Source organism: Gambusia affinis, linkage group LG11 (genome assembly GCF_019740435.1).
Source record: "Gambusia affinis linkage group LG11, SWU_Gaff_1.0, whole genome shotgun sequence".
In the NCBI taxonomy this organism is placed as follows: domain Eukaryota; kingdom Metazoa; phylum Chordata; class Actinopteri; order Cyprinodontiformes; family Poeciliidae; genus Gambusia; species Gambusia affinis.
In genome coordinates, this window is record NC_057878.1 from 12,572,601 (window position 1) to 12,592,729 (window position 20,129).

General features: G+C 36.7%; 1 protein-coding gene across 5 annotated transcripts in view; it reads right to left on the reverse strand.

Moving 5' to 3' along the window:
- myo16 (myosin XVI) overlaps positions 1 to 20,129 on the reverse strand; it is a 107,825-nt gene that overhangs the window by 85,195 nt on the left and 2,501 nt on the right. For 2 of the 5 annotated variants that reach the window (XR_006372040.1, XM_044130951.1), the window contains exon 1: positions 5,596 to 5,983. The exons of 2 other annotated variants lie outside the window; for them this stretch is intronic. Coding sequence is in view for 1 of the 3 variants with exons in the window: in XM_044130951.1 (XP_043986886.1) it covers positions 5,596 to 5,623 (28 nt within the window). In the remaining 2 variants the exon portion in view is untranslated. Of the gene's footprint in view, positions 1 to 5,595; positions 5,984 to 12,322; positions 12,391 to 20,129 lie in introns of those variants that run through there. One more of the 5 variants, XM_044130954.1, reaches the window with a different exon arrangement.

Genomic DNA, 20,129 nt, shown 5'->3' on the forward strand with positions numbered 1-20,129 from the left:
GTTCTCAAACGGATGTGAGTGTACTGTTGCTCCTTTGTGTACACGGCACACATCGTGCAGATGTTCTTTTACATTCAATAAAGACTGAAGAGTGTTTTATGGAGATCTTTATCAGGCCATCTTCACTGACAAAAGGACTGGCTTTCCATGTGCCTTTTTCTTGTTTGATAAGCATCAACATATTGATTCAAACACCTGCCCTTTCAACCCTACTACACACACACACACACACGCACACACCCACATATGTCCCAGACAATACATCAGTGCCATCTGGTCTGCTTAGACTGTGAAAAAAGCTGTTTTGTATTCAGGCACCAAACAGAAGGGTGTGTAAGAAGGTAAAGCTCATTATTTCACTGCTGATGCCAGATTCTTTAACTGTATAATTTTAACTGTAACTCAGTTTGTCACTCAGAGCATACACAAATACACACACATAGTGCAAAATCTTAAAAACATCACTTTCTAACTGTTTCTTTTTCCATTCATTGTAAAGCCATTTACATCAGTTCAACATTTTTTCACTCACAATCCATCCTTTTTTTAGATCCTTTCAGTAGTTCTATGGTCTGTATCAATGACATATAAATCCTTAATTACAATAATACAATCTTCACTTAAACAATCCCAAGCAATCCCACAGCAGAAGAGTTCTTCATAGACAGTGGATGAACTACAAAAAGTTTGTGAAAAAATTTTCACAATTCATAGCTAACGTTTTGGTGTGGAAACCATAAGTTTACAAGAGATCAAAGATAAAGCAAGAGGCATAGTAGGATAGTGTACAAAATCCTGGAATAATACAATGTTTTATGTGATGCAGAATAATAGTAAATTACTTAAAAATGTTAAATCTTTAATATTATGCATACTCTGTAAAATTTAACTAAAACACATATTCTAAGGAGAAGTTTTAAGAATAAACTGAAACATCAATACCAGTTGCATACAAGTGCACACTGTTAGACCCGTGGTTTGTTGAAGCAACTTTTGATCCAATTAAAGAATCAGTGTCCTTTAGGGCCCACATATAATTAAATATGTTGAATCTGATTAACCAGTAATGAAGTTTATTTTGTTGACATTTGCTCACTTACATGATTTGTCTGAAGGCAAGAGAAGGGCACAAACTGAATAATATGCACTTTTATGAATATCACACATGGATATCAACAAAAACTGTATGCTTCTCCCAATCTGATGAAAAAACAGAAGACAACGGCAACATTGAAGGAGCTACAGGACCTTTAAAGGCGAAGTATTATGTGTTTTCCAGGCACATAGTGACATTTCATAGCTTAATCAAGTATGTTATCTTTAGTTGTCAACAAAATGTTATTTATATCAAATATGACTTAAAACAAATTTTGCTTTATGATTTAATGTGGGTTAAACTTCTTCATTTCTAAAAGATTTAACACATCAATGGCAAGTCACACACTAATTTTTTTTAAAGTTCAAGTTTCACTACTACTGTAGTGAAACTAAAGTCCAATATTCTGTTCTGTCTTAGCATACCTTACCTTAATGGCAAAAAACAATATGTCAAAAATGTGCAGCACAAAGGCAGTCTGTAACTGCATCACCAACACTCCAACACTTCTTTACCCCTGCACCAGTCAGCTGATATGGATGTTTGTAGGACACTTTGCAAGTAGGGATGTAACAGCGGTTCACTTCAACTGCTCACCTTAAAAACAGCCTGTTCACTATGAATCATGGTGGAGGAACCATTGTGGTCTAGTGTATTTTTTTTTAAAACGTGAAATTTTGTTTTTAAGCTTATAAAGGTATCACCAATCAGCTTGGTCTTAAAAAACTCTCGGGGATCTATCATGTTCTAAAACACTTAATGTTTTAGAACATAATAAACACTATTTACACAAATAATGTTCTGAACTAAATCTGACAGAAAATCTGTGGATGAGGCTGGCATTAGAAGATGTCCTCGCCATTCTCCAAGAGATTTGGAGATATTTTTGCAAGATAATGTCATCAAATATTTCCAAGCGTACATCTGATGTGCTGACAGACACCTACTAGAAAGTCAGAATACTGAAATCGAATCAAAATATGCTTAAAGTTTTAGTTTAAAGGTATGTACACTTGTGTAGTGATAGTATTGCATTATTCTTTTGTCACCCTCACTAAAAACGATTTTGAAATGTATTTGTGAATAAACTATTCAAATACTGATGTAGCAAACCCTGTCAGAATGGTCTTCAAAGTATGAGTTAGAAAATAGTGGAAAGTTTACTTAAAGTTCTAAGTAGTATTAAACAGAATCAAAAATTTTCAGCAGTTGATATTCTTACATTTACTCCACAGTAGAAAACATTCTGCAGGAGACTTTCCCAGCCTGAGTTACAAGAGAGGGGATGTGGAATGATATCTGCTCCAAGCATAGAGGAGGCAAGAAATGATGCAAAAAGCCCTATATGAAAATCCTTGTTTCCTGAACGATGCTGCTTGTAGTTATGCTACAATTTTAACATCGGCCGATCACACATAGTAACAGTTCTCTCTCAAAGGATAGATTTTGACATTTTGTCACTGAAAGTGGGGAAAAGGTCTTGTGAATATAATAAATATATTTTGTACTATATTTTCAAGCAAACCTCACACTCATCAAATAAAATGTATGCTAAAAATAACCTTTAATTAGACTGAAACCAACACCAACAAAGGAATAATGGCTATTGCATGATTCTTGTAATTGGTCTATTTGCAGTGGTGCAAAGGTAAGATGTATTGTAAATATTCAAGAACCGATACAAATTCAACACTTCTTTTAATTTTTGTAAAAAATAAATAAATTTTAAAAAAGTCCTGTTATATTTGGTTCCTGTCACGGTAAGAGTTGGTGCAGAACTAAATCAGCATTGTCAGCCATGTGACATGTGAAATAATGTCCTAGTTTTCATCTTATGCTTTATGATAGTATTTTTCTTGATTTAGCTCCCTGTACTGGACTGCAGCCTTCACTGTTAGACCCACACAGGGACCATTTATTAAACAGGCTTTTCAAGGATACAGCTACATAATCCTTTAGACTCCCTGCATGTAACAAACCACATGTAAGAAGACACATTGGTGCGAATATGACTCATGCACGGCACATTGAGGCATATTTTAAGGTTATGCAAATGGTTTAGATTTAGCCAACTAAAACTAGCACACAAAGATGATGACAGCATAAGCTAAATTACATTTTTACTAAAGATGTTAATATTAAATGCATGATTAAAACAGTTTCTTCTGAGCTTCAAGATGCAACATTGTCTGTCCTGCCAAATTACCGGTAGTCATGAACTACTATATGCAGTGAGACTTAATACTTCCTTTATGTTTTGTGTGCTGATCACCTAAACATGTTAAATTGTGACCTGTTGGGGTTAATGTCTTGTTTGGACTAATCCAGAACAACAAGTGGTGTGAAATGTCACAATGCACTCTAGAACAAAATCTTAAAATTGCATAAGAATTTTTTATTATTGTTTGCACATCACATTGCTGAATGCTAAGCTGTTTGTTAAAAAACAGCTTACCTTTGCACACTCCTCTTGTGCAAAGGAGTCTCTTGCACAAGAGACAAAGGAGTAGGAAATTCCTTTGCATTTAATTACATTTAATCTCAAAAATCATTGGGCCTTGACAATTAGCAAAAAAACTCACCAAAATCAGAACTAAAATAACAAAAAGAACTCCACAAATCTTACTGTTCATATGAAAACATTGTTTGAAGTCTGCTTGAAACACAGCCAACAATAAACAAGTTGTGGTAAGGAATCATCATAAAGTATTTCAATAGTGCTGTAGTGGATGAAAGACTTAACTTGAGGTGATCCCCCAATTTAATTTCTGCTCAGGGCTTTGAACATCTGGTAGAGTTTCAATCATGAGTCTGATAGTGGCACAATCCTGCTGTGAGGATGCTTTTCTTCATCAGACAGGGAAGCTGGTTTGAGTTTAGACAAAAACTGGGAAACTGAGACAGAGGTTCACCTTCACACATAAAGCCAGAACAGCAATATTAGGACGGTTTGATTCAAAGCTCATCCATGTGTTCGCTTGGCTCAGTCAAACTCCAAACCTTAATTCTACTTCTAATCTGTGGCAAGACTTTGAAGCTTTTCACCCAGTCAAAGGTTGATTATTTTGCAAAAAACAAAGGTAAAAAACATAAATCCCCAGATGTGCAAAGCCGGTAGGGAGATGGGTACAAGAGCAATAAAGGCCACAACAAATGATTTAATCAGGGGATTCAGAATAAATGATGCAGACAATACTTTTCAGACTATATATGTATAATAAATGTATAATTCTTCTTCCACTTCAAAATGATGTGCTGCTTTGTGGTGAAACAAATCAAGTGGTGTGAATACATTTGTAAGTATTGGAAGTTTTGTTTATTTAAAAACACAATATACAGATTCTCATAACATGTTTTTGCACTGCAGTTTAGACTTTGTCCAATTTTTTTCTTCTAAAATCTCAAATGTGAATATGGTCTGCACAAAGTGATCACACACTGACAGTTCCTGTTGTGTGATGAGAGGCTGGGGACGTATGAATATAATATAAATGTGAGGCAGACAGAAAGACTGATAGGACATAGAACTGGAAGAATTGGAGCAAAATAGAAGGAAGGTTCACCCAGACAGAAAGAAAGCAAGAGCTGTCTTCCCGTGCCATCCCATCTCCAGGCTATCAGTTATTGATTACATGTAGAACAAGCAGGCTCCAGCTAGTAACACAGACAGCGGCATGGGACAATGTAATGTGGAAAACTGCAGACATGCACATTTGAAAAACAAACCATTTATACACAAGAGAGTAACAGGGATGGATTAAGGTGAGAGACAAGTAGGGGTAGTGCCTTTGAAGTAATGGAGGAGAGTTGGGGGCGCTTAAGCTGCATTACCTTGGTTATAAAACTCACTTATTCCCTTCTCTCCTCCTTTTTTCCTGCTACTACAACTCAAACTCCACACTGTCCTTCTCACATTCCTCTCTGAGCCTGCTTCTCATTCCTCTGCAAAATTTTGACACATTCCACAACGTCATTCATCCCATTTTCATCTTTTTTTTTTAAATCACTGCCTTTCCATCTCTCGCTCCAGTCCGACCCCCAGTCTCCTTCCATCTGTCCTTCTCTCTGATTAAACCAATCCTCTCTCTGCAATGGTCTGTCTGTGGTTCATGAACATAACAGACACTCGTGGGTTCTGCACCTCTGCAGTTCTGTTTCATCTTTCTTTCCTTCTGCCGCTACCTGCCGCATTCACTGGTCAACTTTTCACATCTGCAGCGGCTCCTCTGCAGCATGCTCACACACCCACTTACAGCACACATACACACACACACCCACACACACACACAACCCAAAGACACAAAAATGCTCATTGGAAGTTCAGACTGTGCTTCTCTGACAAGTGGATGACCACAATTTGCTGCATAATTATCATAAATTTAAGCATATGAATTATTAACACAAGGCCAGCAGTAAAACGACAGAGAGACTATAAAAATAGAAAATCCAACAGAATTGGCATCAGGTGCACAGGAAAGGTTCTCTGAATGGCTACTTACAACATTTGATGAAATGGTAGTGAGACATTTCTGCGTTGGTCAAGCAGGCAGAAAGGAAGGTCGGAAGTCAGTGAGTCAGGCAGATTTTAGGCAGCCACAGGTCTCAGAAAAACTAACTAATGCAGAGCTTGTAACCGGCACTATGCATTATTAATCTAGTTTCTTCCATGCTATCCAAACTCAGGTTCCTCTGTTTGCATTATTCACCAATTGCAGCAGCAGCAGCAGCTCCGGTTGCAGCTCATGCAGCCTCTACATGCACACAGTCTAAGACCGGCAAGCGTTCACGCAGCCATACACTCATTCCCACACAGCCATACAGTACAATCCCTCTATCAACCAGTGAGCAACAGGGAGCTGCGGCTGCCTCTGCCTCCTCTCGCCCACAGCCAGATAACGGGCTGCACGACGTCTTCCCTGCCATAGCCAACGCACGTGTTCCACTGGCGTCACTGACAGACAGCCAGTTCATCCCTCCTCCGGCTCAACACACCCCCATGACGCAATGCTTCTTGCCTCCTTACACTCCCACTCTCCTAGTCTCGTTTTTCCCTCGATACACACTCGCATATGCATCAGCATACTACTGCACTCTACAATTTAAGCTAAAAAGAAACAAAAAAACGCAGAGGCGGATTTATTCATGTGGGTTCTAACAGGAGAGATAGTAAAAAAAAAAAAAAAAGCAGGCATAACAGAAGGGAAAATGGAAGGAGAGACACAGTAGAGGGAGCAGGAGACAGATAATCAAGTGAAAGAAGGATTCCTAGAGAGGTGGAGCGTTAAACCTGACAGAAAGATAGCTACAGCCAGAGAGAGCAGAGGCTGCTGCAGTGCGGCTTCTGGCGTAATGACAGGTTAAATGCTCAACAATGATTTGGAAACTGTTGCCAAATTAACTATGCATAGCAGAGTATAAGACAGTGCGCCATAATGGTATGGCTTGACAGCTACACATCAACACATAGACAAATGTGATTGTCAGGATGTACAAATGCATGGCATAAGAAATCTAAGACTGATATATTATTGTAAAACATTGTGACAACAATATCACTAGCAATAATTCTTCATTTACTTTGCTCCTAAATCAGAAAGGTGCAAATATATGTAATAAACTTAGATTGAATTTTTGCAGAATGGTGATTTTTAAAAGCTTGAGATCCTTCTCATCTTGAAAGGAGATATTATTTGGCAAATTTATTGCAACCAGAAAATGTCTTTCACATTGAATGTAGCTGTAAAGCTAAAAGTCATTTTTTGAATATGAGGCCAATCAAACCAATCAAACTCAAATTAGATATAATTTAATTTAGATCAAATGTACCCTTGGTTATTTTGATTATTCCACATTACGCTTATTCTTGTTGCTTTGTTAGTTAGTTAGTAAATTTATTTATATGGAAGTAAATATGTGCCATCAGAATTTGAATAAAAAATACCTCTGAAATTTGAATGTTGTATATTAGTGCTTACTTTTTCAGTATTAAAATAAATTCAGAATATATTTTTAACCTAAAAAAAAATTCAATGTCATTATTTTTACAGTAAAAAAAAAATCGGTGTAATTTTTTTTACATGGTTGCAATTTTCAGTTATTAAAAAAATTCACATTCCTATTTCAAAGTGATCAAATTTTCAATATACATATTTTTCACAGTTTAAATTTTCAGTGTTAAAAAATTCAGTATATAAAAAATTCAACTTTTCAAAATTCAAATGCAATATTTTCGTTGTCCTCCAATTCAACTTGCTCAAATTCGCCGTCTCAAATTCAGCGTCTAAAAATTCGCTGTCTCAAATTCAGCGTCTAAAAATTCGCTGTAAAAATGGCCAAGGTTACTTCAGGTCACAGACATTAGCAATGGATGTCCGATTCCAACATCCACCTAATCACGTGACACAACCGTCATATTGAAGAAATACCAGCATCACCCAGGCTGGCGACCATGGAGGCGTAACGCATAAACCCAACGGTGAGTTTAATGCTTTCATATTTCTATAGTATATTTTATTTTGTGCATGAAGTTTGATACATTATCTTAAAGCCTGATTTAAAACACGGGTTGGGCCGTTGTTAATCTTACAAATTGTAGATTTATTTGTGTTTTATATAGTTTCTATAATTTTAATGAGAGAAGAGCACAGTAGGATTGCCATCCCTTTCGTAAAATACGGAATCGCCCGTAACGAGACGCGATTTGTTCGGTATTTCTGTATGTCCGACAGTAACACCTATCACATGCATATAAACATTTAGTGTAACAATAATTACAAAAATAAAACACAAGACATGTTAAGCTCAGCTAATGTGGCGGGAGCTAGTAAGGACCCCAGAACGCTTTGGACCATTGATGATGTCACGGTTGCCTAGAAACACTAGGGTGCAAAAGAGGGTTAGCAGTCGTGGTGAGCCGCTCTCAACCTGCGTCTTTTAAAACGTCCTCAACCGATACTCTACCATGTCCTAGCAAAGATACAGGAGAGGAAGACACACATGCCAGGCTGAACAGTGTCAGTGAGGATGAATGCTAGCAATTGTAAAAAAAATTAAGAGGAAACTGAAGAAATTATACTGTCTCTTTATTCTTTAAAACTTATGGTACTGCAGTTTTAGTTTCTCTAGTGAAATAGAATGACACTTTCCATCTGCTAGATCCTTATTTTAATTTCTGAAAGGTGGGAACCCTACAGCACAGAGCTTTCCTGAGTAAAAGTGATCATTCTCATGAAGTGTAAATTTCTTTTTAACTAATCCTTTTCATCTACTTTGTCTTTTATATATTTTGTGACTACAGGGTAGTCAGGATGCTATTGTTGAATCTGCAAGCCACTTACTTAATTTACTAACTGAAAGACCACGGAGTGGAGGAAGAGGAGACATGATGAAATTCTGGACTGGATGGGAAAATCTGCCAGCAAGTCTGTCTGTGGAGATTGTTCGTGAAAACTACACCACATGCTACAAAACACTAAGAATTCCTCGTCACTACTGGAATTACAACTCTTTCAGTGAGGATTTTGTAGCATGCATTTCCTCTATGCAGTCTGGCTTTGGCTTGCTTTGAGTGATTGACCTGTTAAAAAAAAATTTATAAAAAAAAATCTACATTTAAGCTGTAGCAGTTCTTTGTGAATCAGTTTGTTAAAACAAAACAGTTTTGTTGAAATGTAGAATCAATTCAATTTTCTGATTTTGTCAGATCACAAGTTCGATACATATGTTTAAATGTGATCATATGTATTACTCATTAGAGCGACAACATTGCTGTTACTCTAATTTCTCTAGTTTTGTCAAATTCAAAACTAGAGGAACTAGAATAACACAATGTTCAGAGTAGATATTTCATTTCTCTGAGTCAGTACTGTTTGTACAGGCAGTTTTAAATATGAAACTGAAATTGTTTTTTTATGCAAAATTTTATTGAATGTACTTAGATGAGTTCATACTGTATATGCTTTAGGTATTAGAAAATAAACAACATAAGACAAAACTTTTTCTGATTCTTATAATTCAAGTAATGTAAAGCAATACAACAATGTACAAATGTACCTAATGGGTTCCTTTTGAGTAAAGAAAAAAAACAAATTACAAATTTAGAACATTTTTGTTCTCTGACATGTCTACCATAAAAGCACTAAAATTCACCTCTGTGGTAACATGATCAGCATTTTGCTTTACATTTCATAAATGGTGAATTTTTAAACTGGCACAGAAGCGTATTGCTGTCACAGGAAAAAAAATTGAGCGCTATCACATTATAACGTCATATGTATCTTATTAAAATGTGATAGTTATCTTGTTAAAACATGATTGCCTTCTGGTGATTTTGGTTGCTTGGTTACAAACAGCCGTTTGCCGTTATTCAGCTATTGTTATTAAATAAAAATCTGAACATAAAATGTTCAGCAAATACATCTGAGCCTCCGTTATAATCTTTATAACCTCTGTCAAGGCACCGTGGGGTTCAGGAATTGGATGATGTGTACGACCAAGAACCCAGAGCAGGTTAGGAGTCATGTTGCTTCAGTTCGAAGTGGGTGATTGTCCCAGCCACTGCAGAAAGTATCCAGATCATCCTGCAGACATGGCAGGAAGACATAATGGCAACAGAAGAGGAGTGCTTCATTTGAAATGTCCAGGTATCCCTCTTCTTTAAGGTAGTGTAGCACGTCATAATAGATGCACGTTACAGCCGTCCACAGATCTCTCCACAGTCGCTCAGTCCTTCAATTATGGAGTAATAAACAATTAAAAACTGCCCTTCAAATCTCATCATATTGAAGACCACACAAAGCTAATGTTACTATAGACATTCAAAAGCATCACATATTGAAACTTGTCATTTGTACAAACCTTTGATTGTGCACACTCTTCCCAGATATAAAACTGCTTCTTCCTGCTCCAAACGATCACAGAGTCTATCAAAAATATGATTCAGCAAAATTCCTTGAAAAGAGAAAAAAGAAAAAAAAATTTAAAAAATTGTCAGTAAAATAAAAAAGTATTTTGACATCAGTAGGTCAGCATTGAGAAGTCACAGTAATCTAAATTAAATTATGATATTTAATCTAAAATAAGTTAACAGATGTACTTACAAGCATATATTTTCTTGAAAATGAGTTAAAATCAACTGAAAAAACAAAGGCGGTTGTTTATAGTGTTGCTAGGTAACAGAACGAGGTTTTAGGCAAAGTAAAAAGAATGTAAATCAGTGACGTGCGGTGAGGTTCATAGCTGGTGAGGCACTGACGTCATCAGAATCAGATTTGCAAATAGATGCATAGATTGACAGCAGTTTACAGGTTATGTTTCACTTCTGCATCCTTACACATACAAACTGTAGCTCACAAAACACACATTTCCTTAAAAAACAAAACAAAAAATCACTATCTCTATTATAATCTATCGCTGCACTTGACTTGCTTCCCGAATCGTTTAGCCTAGCTCGCTGTCACTTACTCGGCAGTTGAGGAGTGAACAAGACGAACGTCTGGGATCTTGAGCGCCCCCTGCCATGAGGCAAGAGAACTGCCTGCCTCACCTCGAACCTGTTCTCTGCCGTTTATAATCGCTCATTACACGAAACACGTTACACAAACACAGTTGGTGACAAAAAGCACTGTACATTATATACATAAGCTAAATTATTGGAAATAAGTTCACATATTAAATTTGTTTAAACCATTTTATTGACGCCGTACAGCAACATGCTCTCTCCGCTTAGCAGCCAGCGCAGAGCCAGGGGTTGCGCAATCCAAGGTGAGGCAGAGCTCGCTGCTGCCTCACCGGCATCGCTTCCAAGCATTTGAATGGGAAAATAAGAAAATTCAGCGATTTTGAACAAATAAAAATATTAATTGGTGAAGCTACATGAAAAATAAATATTTTTTAGTACAAACCACCGGATGAATATAACAATTTAAATTACTTTATGATTATATATTTTCTTTCTTTCCATGATGGCTGGTGAGGCAATGCCTCACCTGCCTCCCCTGACCGCACGTCGCTGATGTAAATTAATATTGTATATCAACAATTGTCAGATAAGAGAAGCAGTATTTTGGATGATGTTGTAATGAAGTCACCTGAACAATACGGTAGCTGATCAGAATGGGGTTGTGGTTATAATTAATGTCGGAAAGTGTTCACAGCCCCTCTTTGAAGCACACAAGGCAGCGATATTAGCGGTAGCATCTCCTGAAAAATTACGACTTTACTAAGACTGCCTGTCTCAGTCTCACCTAAGACAACATACAAACAACCCAGAATGTCGCCACCCATCAGTTCTCTTTAAAGATTCTAGACTTGACCCAAGTGGTATTTCTTTTTGAAATAAAACTGGGGAAATTGGACGTGGGACAGCGGGGAGGGGCTGGGGGTGCTAGGAGGTAGCAAGATGTAATATGCCGGCACTACACGGTGTAAGATTAACAACGGCCCAACCCGTGTTTTAAATCAGGCTTTAAGATAATGTATCAAACTTCATGCACAAAATAAAATATACTATAGAAATATGAAAGCATTAAACTCACCGTTGGGTTTATGCGCCTCCATGGTCGCCAGCCTGGGTGATGCTGGTATTTCTTCAATATGACGGTTGTGTCACGTGATTAGGTGGATGTTGGAATCGGACATCCATTGCTAATGTCTGTGACCTGAAGTAACCTTGGCCATTTTTACAGCTTAATTTTTAGACGCTGAATTTGAGACGGCGAATTTTTAGACGCTGAATTTGAGACGGCGAATTTGAGCAAGTTGAATTGGAGGACAACGAAAATATTGCATTTGAATTTTGAAAAGTTTAATTTTTTATATGCTGAATTTTTTAACACTGAAAATTTAAACTGTGAAAAATATGTATATTGAAAATTTGATCACTTTGAAATAGGAATGTGAATTTTTTTAATAACTGAAAATTGCAACCATGTAAAAAAAATTACACCGAATTTTTTTTTTACTGCAAAAATAATGACATTGAATTTTTTTTTTAGGTTAAAAATATATTTTGAATTTATTTTAATACTGAAAAAGTAAGCACTAATATACAACATTCAAATTTCAGAGGTATTTGTTATTCAAATTCTGATGGCACATATTTACTTCCATATATTTATCTCAATAAAAACAAAACAATTATATAGAATAGGACGAGCCAATAAAAGGCAGCAGAAAGAAGAGAAAAAAAAATTAAAGCTGCAAACAGCAGCTCAGCGCCGCTCCTACCTATTGGCGACTGAAGGGGTTCCGGCACCGCCGCCCGCTCACTCGCTACCGCAGATGCTCTCGCCCACTTCCGCACCCGTCCACCAGGCGATACGCATCGACGCGTCAGCAGCGCTCCCTGACGACGCACCCAAAATCTGGTGCAGATCGGCTGATGTAGTGAGGAGATTTAGCTGACGGATTAACCTAGGGGGCGCAGTGGAGTGAAATTACAATGTAATGCTGTTGGGCTCTGTGAGAGATTCACAAGTGTCAAACATAAGTTTGCTGCAAATCGGATGGTGCATGTGTGATTTAGAGACGATCGTATCCAAATGGTCAGGGATTGAAATTTGCCCACATGATTAAGCCAGCAGCCAGCATTGCCAGAATTCATCATGTCATTGTAAGTCAGTTGGCACAGGTTTAAAGCTAAATGAAAGAGTAAAAGTAAAACATCCAGCAGAAAACACAGGGGACTTCCTATTGGAAGAGGGCGGGGCTAAGGTGATGTCATCAATTGACCATGTGAATGTGATGAGGGCTGAGAATAAAAAAAGGAAAAATAATAATAATTAAGAACCATTACTTATAAATAAAAAATGTTTTAACATATATGTAAGCTTTCTGTTGTGATCTATTTTTTTAAATTACTTTTGTGCTGAAAAACTGATAATTGAATCCTTATCATGCTTTTGAAATAGGTAAGTAACTACTTTTAAGATAACGCTATTTGGGAAGATGTGAACAAAACAATCAAACTATGAGGAACAAAAAACACAAACTCAGTTTGAATGAATTGCATTTTCTCTGTCCTTCAAAACAAGGTCACCTAAATACAGATTTAAACGCATTTATTTTGTCCTGTATCTAACTTTGTTTTTCTCTTCATTTGTTGGCTTTGAGCTGTAGTTTTGTTGCAACTTATTTTTAAGGAAATGACATTGTGTTGCGCCTGATGCTAATGGAAATACCTCTATAAATAAAGACTAACTTACTGATTGATTGAGAAAGAGATGGATGAGTGTAAAACAATTTAACCTGGCCCGCAGTCACATGGCTGAAGACGGATTATGATACACATTTGGTGCTCGCCTGTCTAGAGGTAATATAACAAATTCAGTCTTCTGTGAGATATTCTAGAGCCACTGTTTCACCAGTGCTGTCAAACATGAGCATGAGAAGATGGAATAAACTTCCAAGGAGAACTGGTGAGGTTCACTATGATGACAGGAAAAGGAGGAGAGCAGGAAAGCAGCAGAATGAGATTTAAAGGGAATGCACTATGAGCTGAGAAACTGCTGCATGTGTGTAAAAAGTCTGGATGCTCGAGTAATTCCTGTCACAGGAAATCAGGTCAGAGGTACTATCCATTGCATTTGCTCTACAAATGCAACATCTACTTGCAAAAACCAGCTGCCAGATTTTAGTATGTAATGTTTATATGTGGTTGGTTTTTACTACAGTGATGACTTAATCAGTCACACAGCCAGAGTCATGCAAACGGCACACTCATTTACACCTCTAATGCCCTTGCAGTATTTTTAAGCAAGGGTAATAGAACGTCTGCCACATTAAGGCTTCCCTCATGGCATCCAGACCTCGCAGCACAAGCTCTGACAGTGAAATGTCAACCTTTCCCTTCTCCATCCAAATCCAGCAGTTGCTTGTGAAATCTTTATAGGTTTAGCCTCAGCAAAAATATGCCATTTAGATACCACAATAAGAGACGGTGACATGTTTGAACACAGAGACAAAAGGTAAAACAAGGTCTCAGTGTGAGACATCCTGCTGCTAGGCAGGTGCTCTGTGAATGTAACAACAGCAAGTTAATGGGTTGATGTCACGTTCCAACAACTCCCACCTCTCTGCAGTTACAACTAGGTCAAGCACCTGAGCAGTGAAGTAGATAGAGGGCATGCACAGAGTGAAGAAAATTAAGAGAATACACAGTAGGACTCCATCATGCATGGCTGCTTTTTAAAATATAAAAGGTAACAATCGTTGATGACACTTTCAAAAAAATATAAATTCAAAGGACAACTTATTTATCCACATTTTCTTGTTCTGTTGTTACTGTATGTCACAATCTTAGATGTTTTCTATTTCTAAATATCTTAGTTAAACAAAAGCTTAATCAAAAATACTTGTCTTTTACTTGGTAAATGTATTTTAGGTTGATAAACAAAGACCTGATTACCGTAATATAAATGTGTAGAAATATAAAGTCATCTACATGGGAAGAGTGCTTTATCTGTACAAAAATTCAAAATGCAATTTCCCTTTCATTGGTGCATTTTTTTACAAATCGCAGTCCAGGTTTAATTGAAAGAAGATGAACCGAAGGTTAAGCCTGTCGAGATGCCAGCAGAAATTATGAGGGTACAAAATCAAAGTATGTTTATGAACTTGGTTGTAATACTGAGAACTTTCATGACAAGTTAAAAATAACACATTTTGGCGTGTCACGAAAAACAAATATTTGATAAATTGCTAGCTTTAGGTGACAAATTATTGGTTCTTCTGAGAATCACTTTTTAGAAATCCTTTTTATTCCAACAGAGAGAAAAAAACTTGATTACAGTCTACCACAAGTCACTACTGCATATGACCCCAATTTCAACAAATAAATAAATAATAAATAAAGCATTTCATCTTTAGGTAAACTACTATAACTTCTGTTTGTGTGCTGTAGCTACATGTCTGAATGAACTATCAGCTGCAAAAAACACACAAACAAAAAGATATATATTAGAATGAAGAGGTGTTGCTGAATATTTTAAAAAATATTGATGAAAATCATTGGGATTATAATAATAAATGTCAGATAAATAATGCTCTAGCATTACCACACTGTGCATTTGACACTGTACTATGTACAATATTTGCACACATGCACCTCAGCTACGGAATCATCACAACTGGGATTCAAGTATCCCAGATATGACCTAATAAAAACATTACGTAATCTGATGCAACACTATTGAAAGCCTTTGCTCACCCTGCGTGCTGGATACTTGCACCGACGGCACCTGATCCAAGCGGTGACTGACTCAAGTGTGAATGGTAATATGGATTTTGTTTGGGTTACAGCTGAAGAAAAAAATCTTGGACTCGTGTGAATTAGATCAGCTGTGTTTTGTGCTGTCTTTGACAAGCACATCTCATTTAACTCCTATTTTAAACTCATGTGGAACTAGCTTCCAGTTTTGGTCTGTGAGGCAGACACACTCTCTACTTACAACCAAAATTAAAACTTTGACTCAGGTTATGTTGAGCTATGTGTGAACATATGCTGAAATATGCTTAGGTTGCTGGAGGACAAACTGCCCATTTTCACTGTTTCACTGATTAAACTAATGTTATCTTTCAGTTTTGTTTTTTTCTTTAAAGGAGTTACATTTGGCTTGGTGTTCTGTGGAGCTGTTGCACCTTCCTGGAAGGGATCATCAGCTAAAATATTGCTACAAGTAATATTATGTTTCTTTTCTATACACTTGGTCATGTCTTTTTCAAAGAAGTTCACAGTTTACTGTTGCTAAGTGTACATTCAGAAGCATGAACTGATGTTGACAGATGATAGCAGCTAGATGTCAGATGGAAATCTTTTCACCAATTTGAATAATAAATTGAACTTGACTGCATTATTTAAACAACTGGAAAGGAGTTGAAATGTAAGTAATTTAACAAGTATATATATTTGATGGTGCTTGTGTAGACTGAGTTATTGCTTGGATGAAAGTGTGCTATGACTAACAATGATATCTAAATCAATTTAAATATTTGTAATTGGTTAAATAAATACTAATGTCTTAACCTTGTCTTGGAAATTTAACCCAAATTAAACAAGCTAATAAGGAACCTAATATTAATGACAAATAACTAAGAAATGTAATAAATGAAATAAGTTAAATAAAGACGTATGAATCAATACCACAAAAATCTGAACTCCTGTTTTTTTTTTACAGTTCAGGTCAACAAAAGACATGAGGAAATGACAAAGCGGTAACATCTGCACTGGTAATTGCTTGAAGATCGGGATGGTGATTGAGCCCATTTATCTTGGCTGGTCAGGAGAAATAAGAAATCACAGTGGCATTACAAGAGAGAAGAGAAGAGAGTCAGGAGAAATTAGAAAGACAAATGAAGAAAATTAATAATTGAAACCTTTGGAAAAGACTAAGTAGAGCTGTAACAATAACTTATGAGTTCATTTATCTCTTTTCTTTTTCTCCTTTTATCCACAATGCATCTAACTTTCTTCCATATGGATCAATTCTTTTTTAAATTGCTTCATGCTGGAAGAGAGTTCAGCTCTTGCTTGGCATTTGTCTGCTTTTTACTTCTCGCTCCCCTAGCTCCCGGCTTCAAAATGCAGGCGAAAAAGACAACACTCGAGCACAAAAGACACATGAAAGCCTCAGCAGGAGACAATCAATACCCATGACAAAAAAAGAGAAGAAGAATAGCACAAGCCACCATAACAGCTTTGAGTCAAGCAGTTCCCAGTAAAGAGACAGCATCCTCCTACTCAATGATTGTGTTCCCTGATGACTGAGGATGAAACCGATGACCACTGGCAGACACACAAACACTGTTCCAGTGAGTCACAGTCTGCCGACAGACTTGTGCACTTGTTGGCTCCAAACTCTAGCCCACATTACCACTCAGCTTATGCTCACAAGCTTTACACAGAGCTCCTCAAAAAGTCGAGCACCAATCATCAGTAAGATGCCTGTTCTGTTGTTCTTTTGAGCAAACGTGCACAAACAGTGACATTCTGTGCTTTTCCATCTCTCACAAACATTTGTCATCATTGCGCTGAACCATTACTTCTGGGTTTGCAGAAGTAAGTTCCAGAAGCAAAAACATGGAATAATGGAGGCAGAGGAAAAACAAAACTTGAAAAATGATGTGTGTAATAAAACAAGCTGGAGTGAGTTTGACAGAAAAACATTACACAGCTCGCATCATGCTTCTATTTATCTGCTGAGGGCAACAGAAAGAAAATGTTGAGATGTCTTCAAAATGCTAATTATCAACCTAGCATGGAGACAATTCATTTCAACAACTGTTATGGATTCCAGGTAAAACTATATTGATCCTGATGTTATTTCTTTGGTTACTTGAGTCTACATAAATCTGCTATGTGATTGTGTGTTGGTCTGTGATAAACCTACTATTTTACATCACACAAGTGGAACATGGGCTTTTCAATATAAATTAGGCAAAATTTGCAATGTTCTTTTTTAAATCCAAACAAATGTTGCAAAATAAATCTCTTTTGTATGTAGGGTAATATCTGTTCACATCTTCTCCACAGAATCCCAGTTAAAAACAGGCTTGAACTAATATAACTTATCCTGCAAGCATATTCTGTGGATATTCTATCCATTAGTCTACTTGTTTGCACTTCCTGTGTCACAGGGCAGCTGGTGCCTATGCAGGAATTTTAAACCTGTATTACACTTTCTCAAAAACTTGAGACAGAGGCCAAAATGGCAAAAGACTGAGACATACATCAAAATGTACTACGTAACCAAACTTGCTCAGAAGCTCTAAAGTGCAGTGGCCTAGATCTAGCATCACATTATTACTTACCACATTAAAGGGGAAAAAAAACCACAAAACTTTGATGGATTGCTTGATGCCATGGGGAAGTTTTGTGCTCAGACAAAAGAAAAGTCTCAGTCTCTGCCACTGCTCTACACTACTGACCCACTTGTGCCCCCAGTGATTCTGCCTAAAAGCTGGCATCCATGCACTCAACTGAGCGCTTAAACAGAGACATGCCAGCACAGCTTTAAATGGTCTGCCCTCAAACCTTTTAACTTCACTGGTCCCTCTTTAAAATATACCATGGGCAAGAAGTTTCTTAGAGCATGGCTGTGTGTAAATGCACCTTGTAGCTAAGTCTCCTACATTTCTTTTTACTCAGTTTCAAATTAAATTGTAGGAAGCAGCCTCATGTATATTCATCTTCCCTCATTCATAATGGATGCTCCAAGCCCTCTGACAGAGCCGATGCTGGACATGGCGATTACTCTGAAAATAATATTTCCCCCACTGAGTTTAAACCCTTATGCTTTATGATCCTGAACTCAGTTAGTACTCACCGCTCTATGCCGCTTGCTGAATAAAACAGTCATGTTTCGATAAAATTGTTGCCTTGTGCAGATTTAGCTGTAAATCTGAATAAAAAATAACATTATTTGAATCCAGATCCAGTTGCTAGTCCTATTAAAAGATAATGCTTTATAAATCACCTAAATGTTAATCCTTTGACCGCTCATCTAATCTCTTACATGCTTTTACTCTGCAGCCATTCTGGATGGATTTTGATGGACTTTACTGTGATTTCTAGTCTTCATCGTTTCACGTTACCTCTTTGTCATGCAAGGGTCAATTCAGGGGATTTTCCACATTCATCTCAATGCAAAGTGAGCTACACCTGAGTTGGAATACCATAACAGCATCCATATCAAAGCAAATCGCCATAAATATAAAATATTTAAAACATTAGATTTAAATGCATAAATGCATAAATATTTAGGCATTAAAAAGCATAAGACTCAATTTAGTCATGTTTTTCATTATTTTTCAAAATGCTTATGTAGCTGCATATCTCTTAAAGCACACAGTGCATGTATGAATGACAATACATTTTTGGAGTTACTCCCTATTACATTAAAACCTGTTAAGAGGAGAATGAATTTGAAAGCTTGTGCTTTACATGTGTTGACCATTAAAACTTTGGAAACAATGGAAATTGGCTATACCAGTAGGTAAATTTATGCATGTAGAATATGGGAGGTCGATTAAGACACAGCTGAGTCTCAGCATGAAGTGTGGTAGAAACATTCGTCAGTAGCCGCCTACAGACAAACTTTAGACTTTGACGTATGTATGCTTTCAAATTATCACACCAGTAAGTATGCCCAAAATAACAAGACAGATGTTATTTGTTATATGCAATGAGAAACTTTGTCAGATGTTGTTAGGGCTAAAATCTTAATTGTCAGTGAAGTTATGCTCTTAAAGCAAGCACAATTTAATAGGGTGTTTAAATCAAAAATTTAACACCGTCTTATTTTCAGGCAAAAAAATAAAAACATTTTAATTTGTGGCCATAGATTTATGATAATGACGCCCCAGATTATGAAGTCCTCATTCTTCGACAAATCTTGGCTGAATGTTTGGCTACTTTATTCTTGTGTTTTTTTTTGTTGTTGTTGTATTTTCTTGTAATATTTCTCTACATCTAATATAAAGATAAAAATGTAGATTGTTTTTAACTTGAAACCTGACCACAATTAGTAAATTCCACAATGCAAAAATGCATATACAAGCCCTTCAAATATGGTTTCAACTTAATCAATGTAATAAAAAAACATTATGTGGTAATATCTTACTTAAAGTACAATAAACACATTTACTCAAAGTGGAACAGCAAAGACAAAAAAGGAGTAGCTCTAAGCAATTCGAATTGAAAAATTGGACAAGATGTTGAATCAAAAGTGAATAGTAGGACTCTTCAGCATAGCAAAGCAGAGAAACAATACAAAGAAAACCAACAACTAAGACCATTACAACAAACAAGTCATCCGTCTCTTACTCTCTGAGACAATCACACGTAATATCAAGCCAAAAAGCTCTAAAATCTAGTTTTACTCTTGACAATTCACTAACAGCACAGATTGAACACAGGAATCTTTTGGCTACAATCAGCTGCTCGTTCCCAGCCAGAAACACACACATTCTTCTCCAATAAGCATCTTGTGGTAAATTTAGACACTCTGACAACTGCATGGCACATCTGTCTCTCTCT